The sequence below is a fragment of the Carcharodon carcharias genome, chromosome 20 (genome assembly GCF_017639515.1).
Source record: "Carcharodon carcharias isolate sCarCar2 chromosome 20, sCarCar2.pri, whole genome shotgun sequence".
NCBI lineage: Eukaryota > Metazoa > Chordata > Chondrichthyes > Lamniformes > Lamnidae > Carcharodon > Carcharodon carcharias.
This window is the reverse complement of record NC_054486.1, coordinates 102,699,322-102,718,663: the sequence shown is the minus strand read 5'-3', so window position 1 is coordinate 102,718,663 and position 19,342 is coordinate 102,699,322. Positions and strand designations below refer to the sequence as shown.

General features: G+C 46.8%; 1 protein-coding gene across 1 annotated transcript in view; it reads right to left on the bottom strand.

The window, feature by feature from the left end:
- nrxn3a (neurexin 3a) overlaps positions 1-19,342 on the bottom strand; it is a 1,735,226-nt gene that overhangs the window by 1,007,300 nt on the left and 708,584 nt on the right. Inside the window, exons 12-14 of the mRNA XM_041214454.1 lie at positions 18,273-18,392; positions 7,545-7,926; positions 5,578-5,768 (exon numbers count right to left, since the gene is read on the bottom strand). Of these exons, the coding sequence (XP_041070388.1) occupies positions 5,578-5,768; positions 7,545-7,926; positions 18,273-18,392 (693 nt within the window). The remainder of the gene's footprint in view (positions 1-5,577; positions 5,769-7,544; positions 7,927-18,272; positions 18,393-19,342) is intronic.

Genomic DNA, 19,342 nt, shown 5'->3' with positions numbered 1-19,342 from the left:
TGGTGTGGGGGGGGTGGTGGTGGGGGGGGGGGGGTGGTGGGGGGTTGAGGGGGATAAACAATTGCTGGGGCGGTGAGGCCATGGGTAGCCCTCGGATCACAATCCGGTGAGCACATCGCACTGTCTGATCCATAGCAGGCAGTGCCAGGCACTTGCCAGGTGTCTGGCACTCAGAGGACTGCTGGAGGCTGGAAATCTGCTGAGTCTGAGCCAGATGACGAGTCTCTGGACTCGGTCATGTCACAGTTGCTGCAGCTGCAAAGGCAAGCTCGGGAACATCTGGAAGGGATGTCCGCTGCACTCCTCAGATTGCAAAGCGAGATGGAGGAGTCTGTCCGCCTTCTCTCTGAGGCGATAGAGCCAGCCTGTCAATGCAGCAAAATCAACACTGGTATGATGGCAGCTGTCTTGGAGACCTTGGTCCTGCACTATTGCGTGGCAGAACTCCATTGCTGACACTATAGTTGGCCTCCAACAATACCAATGTGAGAGGGGTGCAGGTAGTTCGATTTCACTCCAGATTCCCTTTCTCTTCAATGAGTCAGCCAGGTTCCCTCAGGGACCCACAGGGAGGATCAGCATGTGCACACTCTGGGGCCATCCACCCAGGCCACTCCTGGAGTGTCCGGCCAATCCGAAACCCCTCTTCCTGTGACCCCCAGCAACTCCTGCTCCACAGGGCGAGGAGGGTGCCACTGCCACACAGCAGGACCCTGAAAGCAGGCCAGGGCCCTCCAGGTCTCGGCCCTCCAGAGGACGCCCGCCAAGGTCATCACAGACAGGGTGTAGCAGTCAGCAGGCTGCCTCCATCACTGCTGTGGATGTCGGGGGAGCACCAAGGTGTAGCGGCAGGGTTAGGAAAGTTAAGTTGATGCAGTTGCACAGCCTGGGCATGGGTGTTAATCACTTGTACACAACGTTCACTTTGTTAATAAACTCCCAAGATTGCCTCCCTGCCAATGGCTCCTGTTATGATGAGCAGTGTTCGTGTCGCTCAGATGTGAAATCTTGGTCCCTGCACAAGATAAAAGCAGGTGTCTCAGTCCAGGGCCTCTTCCCTGAGCCTTGTGCAACCTTCCCAGCACACTGAGGCTGCGCCTTCACTGTCACTGGACACATCAGTCATGCCTGCGCCTCGATGGGGCTCATCATTGCTGCCAAAATGTCCTGGGCCGTTGGCTCAGAGCTCCGTCATTCTCTCTGTGTGCTCCCAGCACCTTTGGAGGTGCGGCTGGCTCCTCATCTTATCAGTGTCTGCGTCCGTTGACAGTGTGGTCCTGAAGGGTTCAGCTCACGTAGGATGCTATAAGATTAGGAGAGGTTAAAGATTCCGCACTGCATCTCCATGATGTGACCCTGTTCACGGAACGCCAAGCGAGGTGCCATCAGCCAGACTGGAATCAGATATTCACATAAGCTACGTGAAGATCTATGGAGTGTCCCCACTACATGTCATCATCGTTCTCCTGGAAAGTAGGGACCATGGACATCCATCGTGTCTCCATGACAGGAGCCTTATCACAGAGGGTATGTGCACTGCCATCAGCCAGACAGGAGTCAAATGTTTACAGATGCAATATGAGGATCCATGGTGTCTCCTCACTGCAAGTCATCATCATCCTCCACGAATCTAGCAACTACGTAGGTCTCCCGAGCGCGCCTGCCTTGTCTGGCCAGTGCGATAGCCTCATCGCCATTATCCTCACCTTCCAGGACCTCCTCACTCTCATCCTCATCGACTTCCTCCTCATCAGAGGAGACGTCCGGCACCTCCATTTCCTGCTCAGCTCCTCTCCCTGTTGCAGCACCAGGTTGTAAAGGATGCAGCAAGTGATGACGATGCACGACACCCTCTGTGGACTATATTGCAGGGCTCCACAAGACTGGTCCAGGCATTGGAACCTCATTTTCGGCATCCTGATGGTTTGCTCCATCAAGCTGTGAGTTGCAGCATGAGCCCCCACGTACCTTCTCTCTCCTGCAGTCTGAGGCCGCTGCACGGGTGTCATCAGCCACATCCTCTGCGGGTAGCCCTTGCCCTCGAGAAGCCATCCCTGCAGCCCCTAGTGGCCCTGGAAGACATCAAGGATCTGAGACCTACCGAGAATGTAGGAGTCGTGGACTCTCCCTGGGAACCATGCGCAGGCCTGAAGAATGTGTTTGCGGTGGTCACACACCAGCTGAGCATTCAGCGAGTGGAAGCTCATGCGGTTAACGTAGTTGACCTCTTGTTGCCACAGAGATCTGAGCACCATGTTAGTGCAGTCAATGGCACCCTGCACTTGTGGGAAACCTGAGATCTGGGCAAGTCCCAGTGTTATTGCTTCCTGGCTTTCCTGATCCCAGGCGAAGTGCATAAAGTTGTGTGCCTTCATGAAGATGGTGTCTGTGACCTTATGGGTGCATTTGTGTGCATGAAATTCACCAGTGGAACCCTGAAAGAAGCCATTGGCATAAAAATTGAGAGCCACGGCCACTGGCAGTGGATGCCCTCCATGACCCCATGGCATCACATTCTGCAGCATCTGTCATATGTGACTGACCAGTTCCCCGGACATGTGCAATCTTCAGCCGCCCTACTTCTCAGTCATGTGCAGGAATGACAAGCACCGCCTATAGACCCTGGGTCTGGCTCGGTGCCGATCAGCGATGGCTCCCTGGCTCATCAGCCGTGTGCACAGGAACCCCAGCTGCCCCTTCTTCCTGAGCTGCTGCTCTTCCCTCTGCCCAGCCAGACGCCTCTGTCGCTCTCTTTTCCTACGTCTCCACTCTCTGTAAGCCACGAGGCCTACAGCTAGGTCACCAGGCCCCATGCTCCTGATGTACTCCTCCTGCAGAGAGACATGTGGGTTAGCTTGGGTGTACTAAGAAGCTCTCTTGGTTAAGGTCTGAAGGCCCCTTAATGCTTCCCAGAGAGTGCTGGCCACCAGTTGGATGGTCAGAGATTAGTGCGCTGCATGGCTGCCCGAAACCCCCACCCACCTCCGGCCCACTCCACCCAACCAATTGGCAGCAGCTTTACCCATTGGACTGCATGCTGTGCTCTCAGCTCAGGTGCAGACATTCTCCTAACCCACGCCGCAAGCCTGCACTGTTAGCTTGAACCATGGGAGAGAATGGTCCAAACCGGGATGATGACATTGCGAGGGGCTGTGAACACCTCCACCGGTGACTGCTCCATGGCCAGCTTTAGCGAGGAGATTGCACAATGTGTGCAGTTGTTCAATTGTCCGGCAGTCCACTAAAGCGTTCATTAATTTGCAGTCTGTGCCTGAGGGGTGAAAATCTCTGGAGCATTGTGTGGCGCTTCCATGCCCCTGCGTTGCTTGAGTGGGCAGACAAGCGAGGGGCCCGGCTCCAGGAACATCAATGTGGCTGCATCTGAACTGTCTCAGCTGCGGAGGAACGGTCGCTTTATACAAAGTTCCCCTGATGCCTCCCCACCCCGGCAGTTGATTGTGCGCCACCATCAACCGCCCGGCAGCCTTTGCCGCCCCTCCCTTCCCCGCCCAACTCGCCTCGACCGCAGTGCCGCCCTGTTTGCCTGTGCTCTCGCCCGAACACGCGGCACCTCAACCTCGAGGTCCAACGGGTGACCCCTCGTGAGTGCCGTGCAAGGTGGCTGCGCGCTCGGAGAGCAGCGGGCCAGGCGCCCACCTGAGGAGCGTCAGCTCGGACCACCCAGCGATGGGCTGTGATTCCAGTGAGCTGGGCTTATGACGATGTGGGGATGTGTTACAGCGATGTTCCCAATGTGCGGTGGCGGGTCAGCTCGCCTGCCACTGACGGGCGCAGCGGACAACTGCAAACTGGCTCAACGACGTCGTGAAACCGATTTTTGGCCTCCCTGACTTATTGTCCGCTCACGCCCAACCCTATGCCCGACACCAGTGGGCAAGGAAAATTCTGCCCAGTGCCTAATAAGCTTTAATATTTTCATTTTAATGCTTTCCATCGCAAGCTAAAATGTGATTATTCAGACTGCATTTCAAACAGCACAGCTGCGGAACAGAATTACCAGAGAGCCCAGGATGGTTAATTGGCTGATAGATGTATAAATATCTCACCGCTGTGCCACTGACTCCCACCCTGACAAGGCATTTAATGAAGTGACAAGTTTTTCTTAAAGCCCCATTTAAAACCCAAGCTTGCCATCACTATTCATGACTTCTGCATTCATTTGTGTCTTTATCCCTTCTAAGTCTTGGCCGGGGCTCCTGCATTACGGGTTCAGGCACTTCACAGTGGCTTCTCAATATCACAGAGCGGGGAACAACATTATCATTTAGCTCTCCATCAGATACTGACGCCAAGATGTGAAACTCTTGGGGAGGGAAAGACTAAGTGGTCCATCAAGACTGCCCCAAACCACAATGGTCGGGCCATCATGACCAAATGCTCCAGTAAAAACAAAATACTGCCGATGCGGAGAAGCTGAAATTAAAGCAGAAAAGGGCTGGAAAAACTCAGCAGGCCTGGCAGCGTCCATGGAGGGATAGACAGAGGAACTGGCAGTGGGAGATTCGGCGGTCCAGCCGAAAAGTCCATTGACTTTCGGCAAGACTGGGCGATCCCTGTGCCGGGCGGGGGTGGAAAATCCCGCCTAACGTTCGGAGTCTAATGTAGGGTCATATTGGGCTCAAAGTGTTTACTCTGTTTCTCTCTCCACAGATGCTGCCGGACCTGCTGAGTTTTCCCAGCACTTTTTTTTTGTTTTTATGCCATTGATTCCAGCACCTACTACCACCACCACAGCTACTCATTCAGGTTCACCCACACCGGGCCTTGTAACCCTTTTGGCGAACATTAAGGGCCAAATGCAAGTGTAAGTTGTTGCTCTTGTCTGCCTCATTTTTTTTTTGATTGCGTTCAGCAAGCACAAATTTACACCCAAGTCAAGTAAAGCACATGCTCCCGCCCTCACCCTTCCCAGGTTCCCTCCCCTGCTCAAGGCCCTGATCGTGCTTTTGCATTGTTCCATTGGGGTCACCATCCTTTCTAACTACAATTCCCATTCTACGTGCATAAAGCCAAATTCAGCGGTCATAAGTTCGGAAGCGAGAATGCCTAGTTCCATACTGATGTCCAAACATATGCAGAATCCAAAAAAAGAGGCAACTGAACAGTGAAATCCACCTAATTCTCTCTACTTTGACCAGGACTCTAAAGGCCGCCTGGAGAGGTCAGTTACTGCACTACATCCTGGGATCCAGCCTGGGGATTTGCTGACTTATTTAGCACAGTTTCACCCTAGTCAGTGAATTTGCCAAGTACCCCACTCGGGACATACCACATTACACATTACATTAAGCACCCAAGGCATCACATTCTCTGATGTCCACAGCTCTTGGGAGAGTTAGGAATTTTTTTTCATTGCTGTGAACCATGATGGCCTAAGAATTGACACAGCAATTACAGAAAGCTCCAGTCTCTTTGTGAAGACAGCTCATCAACAGCCTTAGCTTTGTCAGCGAGTGTAAATCTCTCCAAATTGTAACCGTGTGTGTCATTTAATTTATCTTGGAGCTGAACTGAGTAAATTGAGGTTGCGAGGGGTCTAAGTTAAAAGAAGCTTACCTTTAAGGTCCAGGTTTTTGGCACCATTGATGATCTGAGTCACAGATCTAGCATCCACCTTTAGCGTGTGAGTGTTGCTGTTATCCCTGGTGATAACCACATTGTGCCATTGATTGTCACTCAAGGCCTTTTCAGAGTTCCCTTTGATAACATTTGGCCCATTTCCCAGATCAAACACATAGTGGATGTATCTGCAGAAGGACAAGGATTCATCAAGTTTTTGTCAAAATATCCTGGAGCCAGGACTGGCGAACAAAGGATATCAACAAACAAAAATTAAAAATGGGAATTCGTATATATTATAAACTGCAATTAAACATTAGAATTACAATAAAATATTACACAGCTTAACTAAAAAATGCACGTCACATAATTAATATTAAAATTAAAAAATAGAAAAACGAGAAGCTGTGCATTCACAGATTCATTGTTAAATTTCAATTCAACCTTGGCAATGAAAATGTTAACCAGGTCCTTGAGAATTATTTAATATTCCTTCTTTTTCAAAGAAAAGCACTCTTGAATTTCTTGATTCCTGGAATGGCAGGATTATCGTATTAGGGGAGGTTGGGCCCACTAGGCCTGTATTCACTGGAGTTTAGAAGAATGAGAGGGGATCTCATTGAAAGGTTTAAAATTCTAACAGGGCTGGGACAGACTGGATGCAGGGATGATATTACCTCTGGCTGGGGGTCTAGAACAAGGGGTCACAATGTGAGGATACAGGGTAGGCCATTTTGGACAGAGATAGGGAGAAACGTCTTCTCTCAGAGAGAGGGTGGTTAACCTGTGGAATTCTGTACCACAGAGGGCCTTGGAGGTCAAGTCACTGAAAATGTTTAAGAAGAAAATAGATAGATTTCTAGACTCTAAAGGCATCAAGGGGTATGGGGAGAGCACGGGAGTATGACATTGAGATAGAGGATCAGCCATAATCATATTGAATGGTGGGACAGACCTGCTTGCTCCTGCTCCTATTTTCTATGTTTCCCCTCTCAAAAGCACCGACTGCCTTTGTAGGGTTCCATTGATAGCTTTCATTCTCTGATGCCTTGTCCAGGTTTCTCTTCATGTGTGAACTTCAACAATGTGGACATGCAAAGGAAGAATTGGCATTTGTGTGTTGCCTCCTGATGTCTCAAAGCACCTTCAGAGCCAATAGCTTAAAGCAATGGCACCACTGTGATGTGGGGAGATGGGGCTGGAAAGGACATGAAAGCTCGGAATCTGTCACGTTGAGAGGTGGTGAATGGGATGAAGATATACGAGATACCAACTGGAATAGCAAAGGTTAAAGGCAGCACTATTCCAGGGCAAAAGGTCAGACTCAGAGCGGGGAGACCTTTGTACAAACAGTTCGAGGGTCAGAGCTGGCGTCAGGGAACCGCTTTGCAGAAAGAACGCACGTGGAGACAGGAATCCCAGAATGGTTGAAGAAGCCATTCGAAGCTACGATGTGAGATTGAAGGAAATGAGCTAAATGGCTGGGGTGGCCTGTCTGATCTCTACCTATCTTTGTGATGTTTGTAATTAAAATAATCTATTGTGCTAACTCACTGTTCGGCACAAGGAAAGCCGGAGAAAATGAACCCACAGCCAAGACCAATTAAAGTTAAACCATTCACATGAAGCCTATAATTATTTTTTGGGGGGAGGAAAATATTGGCTGTGTTCCTATGATCTAATTAATTCAATAAGCACATTTTAGGATTTGTTTTAAAGGTTGTTGTGACAATACAAATAGAAAGTTTAAGGGGTAATTTCTACGTTCTGATTTAAACTACCATTCACCCTTAGCTGACTGACTGGGTACTTGCTTTGAAACTAAGGCGTCTTATGTTACAGCCCTGCGATCTCCCCTCTTTACATTTACAGTGGTCCTACTCTCCATGAGTCATTGACCAACAGCAGACGTGGCGAATCCAACGACAGCTCACACAAATTCGACCCAAACACGTTCCGCCTACCCTTTAACTAGTTCCACAGCAATGAAGTCGTTGCCATCTCCGCTGTTGAACAGGATGAATCCATCAGGGGACGTGGTCTTGAACTGGAAGAAGAGGTGCATGGACGTGTACGCCTGCAGAGTAGCCAGGGTCAAGTAGCTGTTCTTGGTTTTGAAAGTGACGGGATCTGCGATAATGGACCTCATGCCGAACCTGGCGTTTATTTCACAATATTCAATGTCCCCATTTTTGCACAGGTCAATGTACATCATTCCATTGAACATCAAGCTCTGCAGGTGCCCAATGAAGCTGGATGGGGCAGTGGAGATGAAACGCCGTTCTGTCATTATCCCCGTCTCGATGTTGTGAAATTCCAGCCGTGTGTGGTCACCGAGCATTTGGCCTGAAATTGCAAACCAAAAGTACATAATCATTGATGCTGGCCAACTCAATCCCCACCTCCCCACCAACCATTCTTTTGTAGTCGCTGTGAGCACAACTGGGGCAGGTGCAGAACCAGCTAGATACAAGGTCGACCTTCCATTACTTCGCCCCTGTCATTTCTATTGGTTTTATTTATTCATTGAAAGGGTGAAGGCAAGGGCAGCATTTGTTGTCCATCCCTAATTGCTCTTAAGGGGGAGGTGGTGGTAACTGGATGGCTTGCTGGGCCAATTCAGAGGGCAGTGAAGAGTCAACTGTGGGTCTGGAGTCACAGTTGGGCCACACTGGGTAAGGACAGCAGGTCTCCTTCTCCAAATTACATTAGTGAACCAAATGGGTTTGTACAACATTCCGGTCAGTTTATGGTCACCACTACGGATACTAGCTTTTTTACTCCAAATTTATTTAATTACCTTAACTTACATTCTCCAACCACCATGGTGGAACTGGAACTTATATCTCCAAATTATTAGGGGGAAGAACGTTGTGTCGTGGTAATGTGACTGGGCTGGTAATCCAGAAGCCCAGGCTAATGCTCTGGGGTCACGGCTTCAAGTCCCACCACAGCAGCTGGTGGAACTTAAATGCAGTTAATAAAACCTGGAAGATAAAGCTGGTCTCAATAATGACGACCATTAAACTATTACTGATTATTGTAAAAACCCATCTAGTTCACTCATGTTCTTTAGGGAAGGAAATCTGCCATCCTTATGTGGTCTGGTCTATATGTGACTACACTCAGCTCAAGGGCAGTTAGGAACAGGCAACAGAGGCTGGCCTTGCCAACAATGTCCACATTCCATGAAAGAATGAAATAAGAAACAGGCTAAGCTTCCAGATTACTAGTTCAATAACATAACCAATATACTACTGAACCGAATAAGGTGCTTCAATCTTATCCTTAGAACATCTTGCAACAATGTGAACCATGAAGTTTACCATCTTGAGATTTCTAGTTTAGGAGAAACGTGTGCCAATTAGACTCTGTGGACTTGCTGTCTAGTATGTTACATTATTTAATTCCCATTTTATGAAAGTAACCCAAAATCTAGTAAGCATTTAGCAAATAGAAACGCTGGACGGCACTTTTACATTAGGAAGAAGTCTCCACATCTGTTTACAGTTTAATTAATCAATAATAAAAAGTCACTTTAATGCATCACTTGGGGATGGTATTGCGCCTAAGGGTGCATTTATTTCACAACTGTAGAGTCAGTTGACATTGTAATTTTAATGTCAGTGCAGCCTAAGTCCAGGTCACAGGCTGACGTCAGAGCTGAACAAAGCAGAGAGATGCTCTGTGGGGGAGGAATTCTTGCTCATCTTTGTCTCCAAATCAGTTCTGGGCTTCACACTCATTTTAGTCTCCTACGTTTAGCGTCTGTACAAAGCTGTTTTAGCTTAGTCCTGGACTTGTGGAGTGTAAATGCACTTTGAAAGAGTGGGAATTTATGAGGTTCAGTCACTTGTGTGTATTAAAGTAAGTTGATCACAGCCAGGACTGTGTTGAGGTAACTACAATTGAGTTGCTAATCTGGGCATTGAAAAGGGTAAACAGTCCACATCTAGTTTCTAATGGTTATCCTATAACCCTAGACGTTTAAGGTTCTGTAATGTTGGATGAGACCAGGTCTGGGCTGGGATGCAATGTTCCTGAAATATACTGTTGACTGGACTCATACTGGAGGTACTGGAGAGTTGCATCTTCAGAAGAGGAAGTAAAACGAGTAAAAGAAAGATATAATTTATTTTTAGACAAAGCTAGCTTCTGAATATTCGTAGCTTTGGCAACAGTTTCAAGTTTCCATGGAGGGATTTAAACGAGAGGCGCATGCAAGATTTCTGAACACATATTCAGGATTAAACTTCAAAATGTTGCATATCTTTCCTTGCATCCACACAGAGTTTGTTTCAAATTCTAGTAGCAAGTACGCATATAGGTTGAAGTTCTAAGATAAAAGCAAAAAACTGCGGATGCTGGAAATCCAAAACGAAAACAAAAATACCTGGAAAAACTCAGCAGGTCTGACAGCATCTGCGGAGAGGAGCACAGTTAACGTTTCTAATTCGACTGTGGGTATGTAGTGCCGTCTGGGCAGTTTCCCAACAGTCAGTGAACTTCAAAGTATATGAAGTGGTATGATCGGGTGCTATATAAATGGAAGTCTTTGTTAAAGATCAGTGTTTCCAATGCAGGCTTTCTCTTTTTCTTCCTTTGGAACAACAAACTTACTTGAAAAGAACTTTACAAAGAATTAAAAGATAATTTGCAATTCATATTAATAAAGCCATTGTCTCACGTGACCGAGACTGTGAGAATAGAGAAATAATGGGGCGTAAGGAATCCATAAGTTTGAGGTCCTGGTAAAGAATTAGTGGGAATAAGAGGTGACATGTTCAACACAGTGAGGAGCTAATGCAAATATGGCAAAGATTTGGAACTTTGGGGAAGCAAGAGAGAGAAATTCAGCTAATGGGAGACTGACTGCAATCAATAAAACGGGAAGACAAGAAAAGTTCCAATGGAGAGCAAGAAAACATTTGGGACAAGAGACAATAGAAGGATCACTTTCATGACCATCTTTTCCTTGTTTCCTGCCCAGGAATGTCGGAATTTTAGAAAAACCTCCTCGTGTTACTCAACCCTTGGATAGGCTTAGGCTTTACTGAGTGTTAGTTCCCATAGGTTGAGAGGGAAAGGAGTATCTGTCATGAAAGAAGGCTGGAGAGGCTGAAGAAGAGATAGTGAGTCCAAGAATGTCAATGAAAGGAAGTCTAAAGATTTGAGCCATTGAAGGTAAGAGGTATCTGCTGTGGATCAGACATGGGGTTGGGTGGGTGGGTTGGGGTCATGCAGAAAGGGTGTCTCCACAAGATTCAAAGGAAGGTTTTATTCATCCATACAAGTGCAGAATACTTGAGATGGACTGTACTGCAACATGAAAGCATTCCTTCTCTTTTTCAATTTCTCACTCAACCCCTCTCCAACCCAACTACCGGTTACAAATCAGCTTGGTGTTTCCCTCTTCAGGCTTGTTTGCGTGGGGGTTTAAATTAACTCTGAAGCATAAAGTGCTGCTGAACATGATTTGGTTTGTCCCGAATCTCAACACTTGTGTTTTAACATTCTCCCGGGGTTGTAAATGAACCAATCGTGCCTGGCTGTCACTGAGTTGTAGTTCAGGCTATTCGCAGTTGCCAAATGCCATCTGCTGGCTGATCCTGGTAATGGCTTGATAGAAAGTAAGTTCGACGACAAGAAAATCACACAGGAAATTCAATCAGCTCTTCAAACTATACTTAACACTTGACAGCTCCCCAAGAAAATACAGTCAAAACACTTCTGGGAAGGTGAGCTCCTGTTTTAAAGTGACTGGATAAACTTTGTGCTATACTGACTACCGGAAACATTGCTGCATAATTAATTGACTTTCACATTCCAACGTCGATTCATTTTTAAAAAAAATGTAAAATGTTTTATTGAGGAGGTGCCGATTCATGAAGGGGTCACACTTCCAAAGATCATCTGTTTAGAAAAAGCATCTCCAGCGAGCTCTTTCATGCTTAGGTGCAAATAATCACCAAGGGCCAGGATTTTACTGCTCTGCCGCTGTGTACCCTGCACCCCCCTACCCCTGCCCCCCAATCGGCCCCCAGCGAGCCATTTAAATCTTCGCTCAGTTCGCCAGGACTGTAATATCCCGCCAGGCGAGAGGGACTGTAAAATCCTGGCCCAGGACTGGACTTTGTGGAGGGACATCAAACAGGACGGACAGCGCACGGATTATGGAGCCTGGCTGATTTTGAGTCCTACTAATGGGTGGGAAATAGTGTGTGTCCCCTTACAGGGTTTGGGTTGGGGGGGGGGGGGGGGGGCGGTAAAACCTCTCTGTCCAACTTTCTTCATCGCCCAGGTGCAGAAGAAGAAAATCTCTCCACAAAGTCCAATCGCATTCTGATTTTTCTCTTTGTCCTTCAGTTCCACAGAATTCCGTAAACTTGCGCGACCACAGCAACTAGCTTCAGAGCGTCACTGAGGCTGATAGCACGAGAGAGCTGGGTTAACAGCAGTCATGATCCAGGGGCACGGCTTCACCCTGGCTGCACCTTCACCCTGCATCCCTGACCACGGGTGATTTGGAGGGTCAGATCTAAGCGTCGACCATAGCTCGGTGGGCGGCGCTCTTGCTTTGGGCTCGTGAAGGCCGAGTGTCCAGATGCCACTCCAGAGATTTGAGCACATCATTCGGTGCAGCAACTCAGGGAGTTCTGCGCTGTCACAACTGAGTTGACCTGTCTGACCTCTCAGCCAAGTGCAAAAATCCCATGGTTCTAGTCAAAGAAGGAGCAGACAGTTCTCCCCATGCACTGGCCAACACTTAGCAACCAACGCTATCAAAAGATCTGGTCACATCTGGCCCAGCGCTATTTGTGGGGTCTTGCTGTGAGCCGTGTGGCTGCTTTAACTGCAGCATCGACAATGCTTTTTTATTCTTTGTAGGCATCACTGGCGAGGGTTGCCCATCCCTAACTGCCCTTGAACTGAGTGGCTTTCCAGGCCATTTCAGAGGGCAGTTAAGAGTCAATCGCATTGCCGCGGCTCTGGAGTCACGTGTAGGCCAGACCGGGTTAGGGTGGCAGATTTCCTTCCCTAAAGGGCATTAGTGAGCCAGATGGGTTTTTAACAACAAACGATGGCATACTCAGTATTACTGAGGCTGGCTTTATAGTCCAGGTTTCATTAACAGAATTTCAATTCCACCAGCTCCCAAAGTGGGGTTTGAACCCATGTCCACACGGCATTAGCCCGGGCTTCTGGATTACACATTCAGTGACATTACCCTATCCCACCCATAACTGACCCTCATCATCTCCCCACTTAATTATCTGTGAAACAACTTGGGATGTCTTGAAGTTGTGAAAGGTGCCAGATAAATGCATGTTCTTTCCTTCATCTATTATTGTCCATTTATTATCGGCAGACTAGCCTTGGCGGGGGTTGGGGGGGGATGGGGGCAAGAAAGATGTTTGTTGCTAGTGGAGGCCTGTGAAGATTGCTCTGATACAGCCTGGCCCAGCTGCTTCTGCAGCAACTGAAGAAAGATTATTTTAAACATTTTAAAAAATTGGGAAAGTGTACTTAATTACTCCCTGATTCATTGTATACCTTTGAGGCCTTTAAAGTTTAATCGCCCTCAGTCCTACGTCAGAACGATATTGTGCACCGTGAACGCACATTCCTCCTACACTTAGAAAATGGCAGGAACGTGAAACCTGCTACATAAGTGAAAACCATCGATGCATTTAAAGGGAAGCAGGGTAACCACATGAGACGGAAAGGAATCAAAGCTTTAGTGGTACAGAACTGGAGTACTGCTGAACAAAGAGCCATGTCTATGCTTTTCGTCTTACACTGATGAGTGCAAGACAAAAAAACTTAGACATGTCTCTTTTCCAGCAATGTTCAAACAGAAGGTTATGCTGACAGAGAGCAGAATCTTACCAAGGATTTGGATTTAGGTGAGGGGTGGAGGGGGAGGGAATCTAGAAAATTTGTACTGAAGCTTGTTGGGTCTGTTCTCCAAAGTGTTTCTGCCCCCAGGGGATTTTCACGGAGGTAGGCTCATGTGGCAGCAGTTGCCAGTCCGCTCGCGGCAGATACTTAAAAGGACAATCAGCCCTCAATCATGCACAACAATGGAGTCTTGCGGAAGGTGCTGTGTGAGGAGCAGGGCAATACACCACAGCGGGAGACCAGAGGCTGCTGTCCATGGTGCTGTCATGGAACGGCAAGGCTGAAATGGGCAAATTCGCAGCAGGAGGCCTTTGTGTTGAGGTGGTTCCAAGCCATTGATCCTCATTGTGGCTTACCATTTAAAAGCAAAGCAGAGGGTACGAAAAAATGTGTAGTCCAAAATTATCATGATACAGGAGTGATATTAGGCACAAGCAGGGATGCAAAATAAGCAGGTTCGCTTGTGCTGGTCGTTCAATGAAGTCAGTGGAACTGAGTATTGGATGGAGCGTGTTACGGGCAAACAACGTGATGCCGCCTGTTTTGTGCTTTCCGCCCAAACCAATTCCACTCCGTCTAATCCTTTGTCACTTTTCAGGAAGGTGAATAAGGAAGTTGAAGAACTCTTTCTCTCCTCTCAGCGAGATCCTAAATAAGAAGGTTAAATCGCAACTACCCTGCAGGCGTACTGATCTCAGAGCAGAATTTCCAGGATGTAGCACTCACCCACCAGGCCACAGTTACCTGCTAACCTCACTCCTGTCCGGAGCCAGAGAGAAGCTCAGCAAATGCAGTGTTCTGCTCCCCATGTGCTCATACTGAAGGTTAGGAGCGTGTGGTTAGGAACATAGAAATACAGATCTCAGTCCTAAAATCTCCAATTGTCCCACCGTGGACAACCTTTCGCAGGGAGACGGTTCCAGGTCTTCACTGTCCTTTATGTGGGAGTGGGTGTTATTTATGTGATGATCAATGATACAAACGTGGGAGTAGCATCTATTTATATTACCAAATATAAAATGTTAACAAGGTGATCTTGCCCTTGTGTTGGGCTGAAGCCGGAGTGAATTCAAAGCAGCATTAGGCTGCCTGTACTGAGGAAGGTTTCCTGCAGCTTGGCATTTATGTTCGATGGAGTCAGGTTGGCATTTGACACCAGAAGTTAAAAGGCCATTTTCACCTGAATGTGGCAGCACACCAATTCCCCCAGGATAAAAATTACTCTCATTGACTACGTTATAAAATATTGCTGAGTTTCTAATCTATCAAATCTGCAAAAGAGCTCTGTTTATATCAAGCTTCAGTCCCTGGAAATTTAACAGAAGGTTATTTCCCTTGCTCCCAGCTACCGTCAGTTCATTTGTACTGTTTGTACTCATTTCAGCCAAATTGCGTTTTATGGTGGTCTCGGTGCTTCATCATTGTGCTTCAGGTGAAAACAGGCAATGCCAGGCCTGGTCGCCAAGGCCACCCTCACCTCTGTTGTTAATATTATATGAAAGAAAGAACTTGTATGCATTTAATGCTGTTTCTGGCCTCAGGAAATCCCAAAGTGCTTGAAAGGAACTAAGTACTTGTTGAAGTGTTGTCGCTGTTGTTATGAAGGAAACGTGGGAGCCAATTTACCCTCAGCAAGCTCCCACATACAGCAAAGCAATAACGAGCAGGAATTCTGTTTCCGTGATGCTGTTTGAGGCTTTTTTCCAAAGCAGTGCCATGGGATCTTTTACGTTCACCTGAGATGCCAGACGGGGCCCTCGGTTTAATGCCTTTTCCAAATACGGCACCTTGAAGACTGCAGCACTCCCTCAACAACTGCACTGGAAGCATTAGCCTAGGTTTTGTGGTCAAGTCTCTGGATTAGGACTTGGCCACAACCTTCCAACTCAAAGGCAAGAAGTCTGCTCACTGGGCCACAGCTAAGCTGTTGGTTTAAACCCTGAGAGAAAAGCAGCTAATCCTGGTCAGGGTCAGTTCCAATATTCAGCAAGCACTTCCAGATGGCTTTTACAGAAAATCACTTGAATCGTGTTGGGAGTATCAGGGAACAAGCATGGTTAGAAGTCAAGTTTGCAACAGGGGAAAAGAATGCAGGAGGTAAAAGTTTCCTTGGGTCAGTGGGTAGCATTCCTGCCTCTGAGTCAGAAGGTCCATGTTCAAGTTCCACACCTGAGGCTTGAGCCCTCTAGTCGATGTTGACACATCAGTGCAGAGCTGAGGGAGCACCTCACTGCTTTCAGCTGCTACATCTTTTGGATGCAATTTTTAACGAAAGCCCCATTCGTTCTCTCAAATTGACTTAAAAGATCCCAATTGAAGACCACCAAGCGGACCAGGCATCATGCCAAAATTTGTCCTTCGAGAAAGGCCTTTAAAAAGCACATTATCTGTCTGTCTATTAAACTGTACAGCTGAGTTAGGAAATAGTTTAAGATATAGTTGAGGCGACCAGCCTAGAGACATTTAAGAGGAAGTTAGATAAACACATGTGGGAGGAAGGAGTCAAAGAATATGACGATTGGGTTAGAAGAAGAGGGGCAGGAGCAAGGCAAGTGGAGACATTGGTGTAGTGCTAATATCACTGGCCTAATAAGCCAGTAGAAAAATCACTTAAACAAAAGGGTCTAGATGATAGCTAAAGCCGCATTGCTTAAATATTACGCAGCTTGGCAACAGACCATTCAGCCTAACTGGTCCACGTCAGTGTTTATGTCCATTTGAGCCTCCTTTTCTTTTTTAAATTCTTTCAAGGAATGTTGGCATCACTGGCAAGGCCAGCATTTTGTTGCCGATCCCTAAATGCCAGGCCATTTCAGAGGGCAGTTAAGAGTCAACCACATTGCTGTGGGTCTGGAGTCACATGCAGGCCAGACCAGGTAAGGATATTCTTCTCTAAAGGGAGGACATGAGTGAACCAGATTAGATCTTTACAACAAACTGACAATAGTTATCAAGTCAGATTTATTAATTGAATTTAAAATCCACCAGCTGGCATGGTGGGATTTGAACCTAGTGCCCCCAGATCTAGGCCTTGGGCTTACTAGGCCAGTGATATTAGCACCACACCAATGTCTCCACATCCCTTGCTCCTGCCCCTCTTCTTCTAATCCAATCGTCATATTCTTTGACTCCTTCCTCCCACATGTGTTTATCTAACTTCCTCTTAAATGTCTCTAGGCTGGTCGCCTCAGCTATATCTTGTGGTAGTGAGTCCCACATTCTAACTGCTCTCTGAGAATGGAAGTTTCTCCTGATTTCCCTATTGGATTGATCAGTGACTTTGGGCGGAATTCAATGGAACCCACTGGGGCAGGCAGGAAGGCAGCTGGGTCCGGAAATCCCCATGACCGATTTCCGACAACAGGAAAACTGTCCCACGTTTAGTGGGAGACAACATGGGCCCAGTGCAGGAATCCCACCCGCTGGCAGCAGGATGTCAGTGGGGCTAATTAAGGAGCCACTTGGGAATCATTCCTGAGTCTACTGGGATTTAATGGTGGCTCAGGGATTAAATAGGACTCACACGGGTGTCCCTCGCCTCAAAAATACCCGCTGGTAAACTCTGCCAGTGTTTCTCGCGGCCTCGTAGGGAAGAGGCATCCACATTCACAGGCACTCAGTTCCCAACTGAGGGACCTGGCACTGGGAAGGGTGGTGGGGTGGTCACTGAGAGCCACCCCTTGCCTTTGCCATATGATGTCCGCTCCCCGACCCAACATCGCCGGTGACCCAGTGCTCATGACCCCCAATCCAATCCGCCCAATCCCTGGTGAAGGCCTCAGTGCATTAATGGCAGCGGCCAGCGCTCTCGGTACTGGACAGAGCTGCTGTCCTCTGATTGGCTGGCAGCTCTTGGGGGCAGGATTCCTGCCCGACTGGGGCCTTGATCGAGTGGGAGGCCCGATGCTGTCCAGGTAAATGCCTGATTGCACTTAAATTGTCTCGGGCCTCAGGTTCCCAACAGTTCTCCAACCATATGTGTGGGATGCTAGTTGCCAACACTAAATTCCACCCTATTTTATATTTATGTCCCCTCATTCTGATCTCCTCTGCAAGTGGAAACATCTTCACTCCATCTACTCCATCAAACTAAATGCTTTCATAAATCTTAAAGATCTCTACCACTCAAGTCTTCTACTTTCTAGAGAAATGAGCTCCAGTGTGTTCAATCTTTCCTGATAGATGCCAACATCTATCCTAGTATTATCCTAGTAAACCGTTTTTTTTTCCCCCCAGCACCTCTATATCCTTTTCATAATATGGAAACATGAATTCGTCACAGTACCCCAAATGTGGTGTCTCTAAAGTTCTGTACAAGGTTCACATAGCTCTCCCTGTTTTTAATCCTCTCTCTCTAGAAATGACCGACAGGATATTGCTTAAATGATCTTTTTTTTGTTCCATGTTCCAGTAAATGTTGCATTCATTCAAACTATTATTGTATCTGCGCACAAGCCAAGGAGAGCTAACCACCAAATCCAGCATGTTGGCATGTGTAGCACAGATGGAGATCAAACCTAAGACCTTCTTCACTTGTATTCTCTTCACCATGCAGGACAATTCGTTTAGCCACTAAAGCAGGGGAGGTGCTAATGGCTATTCTTGCAGCAGAGTTAACATGGGCTCAGGGTACATCAGATACTAAACAATTATTAGCATTAAAAATGGAAAAAAAGCTCCAAATACATTATATATGCGTAAAGACTATTAAAAATCCACTCTTAAATTGAATGTTATCTTATAATCAGTAACGAGAGAGTAGACTGTTTCGAGAAAGTAAGTGATTGTACCTTCAGCAGTGACTTCATCGACCATCAGCTTCAGATTTTTACCTCGACGAACCACTCGTACTGTGTGCCAGTCATTGTCATTGAGTTTTTGTCCAGCATAAATTGTCTCTGGTCCTTTGCCTGGGGAAGGTGTTGGGCAGCAAGTGTTACTTTGCACATTCAAGACCAGCCTGTTGACATTACATTCATTAGGGCTGCAATAAAGACTACTTCTGAATTGAATTTTCACAAAAAGCACCTACAGTCGAACACCCATTTAAAGATCTCTGACCCTTCATTACCGACTAAAGCACAGTTCTACCTAATTCACTCTCACACCTGTCGCAAAGAAGCGCAACATTTTGATTCTATTTTCCACAATCTCCAAAACAAACCTTTATTACAGCCCTAATATAAGCCATTCAAACAAATACAACATTTAACAAAACATCAAACTCAATAATGCCCCATCTAACTCGATTTGGTCGCATCCATCTCAGGTTCACACTGACTTTGAGGACCTTTTAGATATTCCGATTTAAAAGTGTGGTGAGGCAAATGGATAACTATAAGTCACAGATGTTTGTCATTAACTAAAGAGAAACAACTTGAACGATTTAAGTGATTGATTTAATCTTTTGCGGAATCCTTTTCTGCATTTCAGAATCTTAATCTTAATATTAAACCTAGATGTATCTCCTACTCAAGTGCTGATGATCACAGCTATTGGTCCCTTTCTCACTCAAAGTGCTCATTTCAAAATGAAATCAGTTACAAAAAATACTTTAGACATCTAGACTTGGTTATTATTTTTGATCGGTCTATATAACCTACTGACTACTATACTCACATCCACTCCACTCAGTTTTAAATTCTCACTGGCCTTTCTTTGTGGTTACATGCTATGTAAAACAAAGTCATGATCAGGGGTAAACTTGACTGTGGCGCAATCTCGGCACCTTCTCCACGTGTCCAGTTGCTAATTCTAACTATGTTGTTGGAGAGGAGCTGGTCAGCACGATCCTCTTCTGCAAGCAAGGGTACGAAATGAATGTTCTTCCACTCCACAAATAAAATAAAATGCGGGGTTT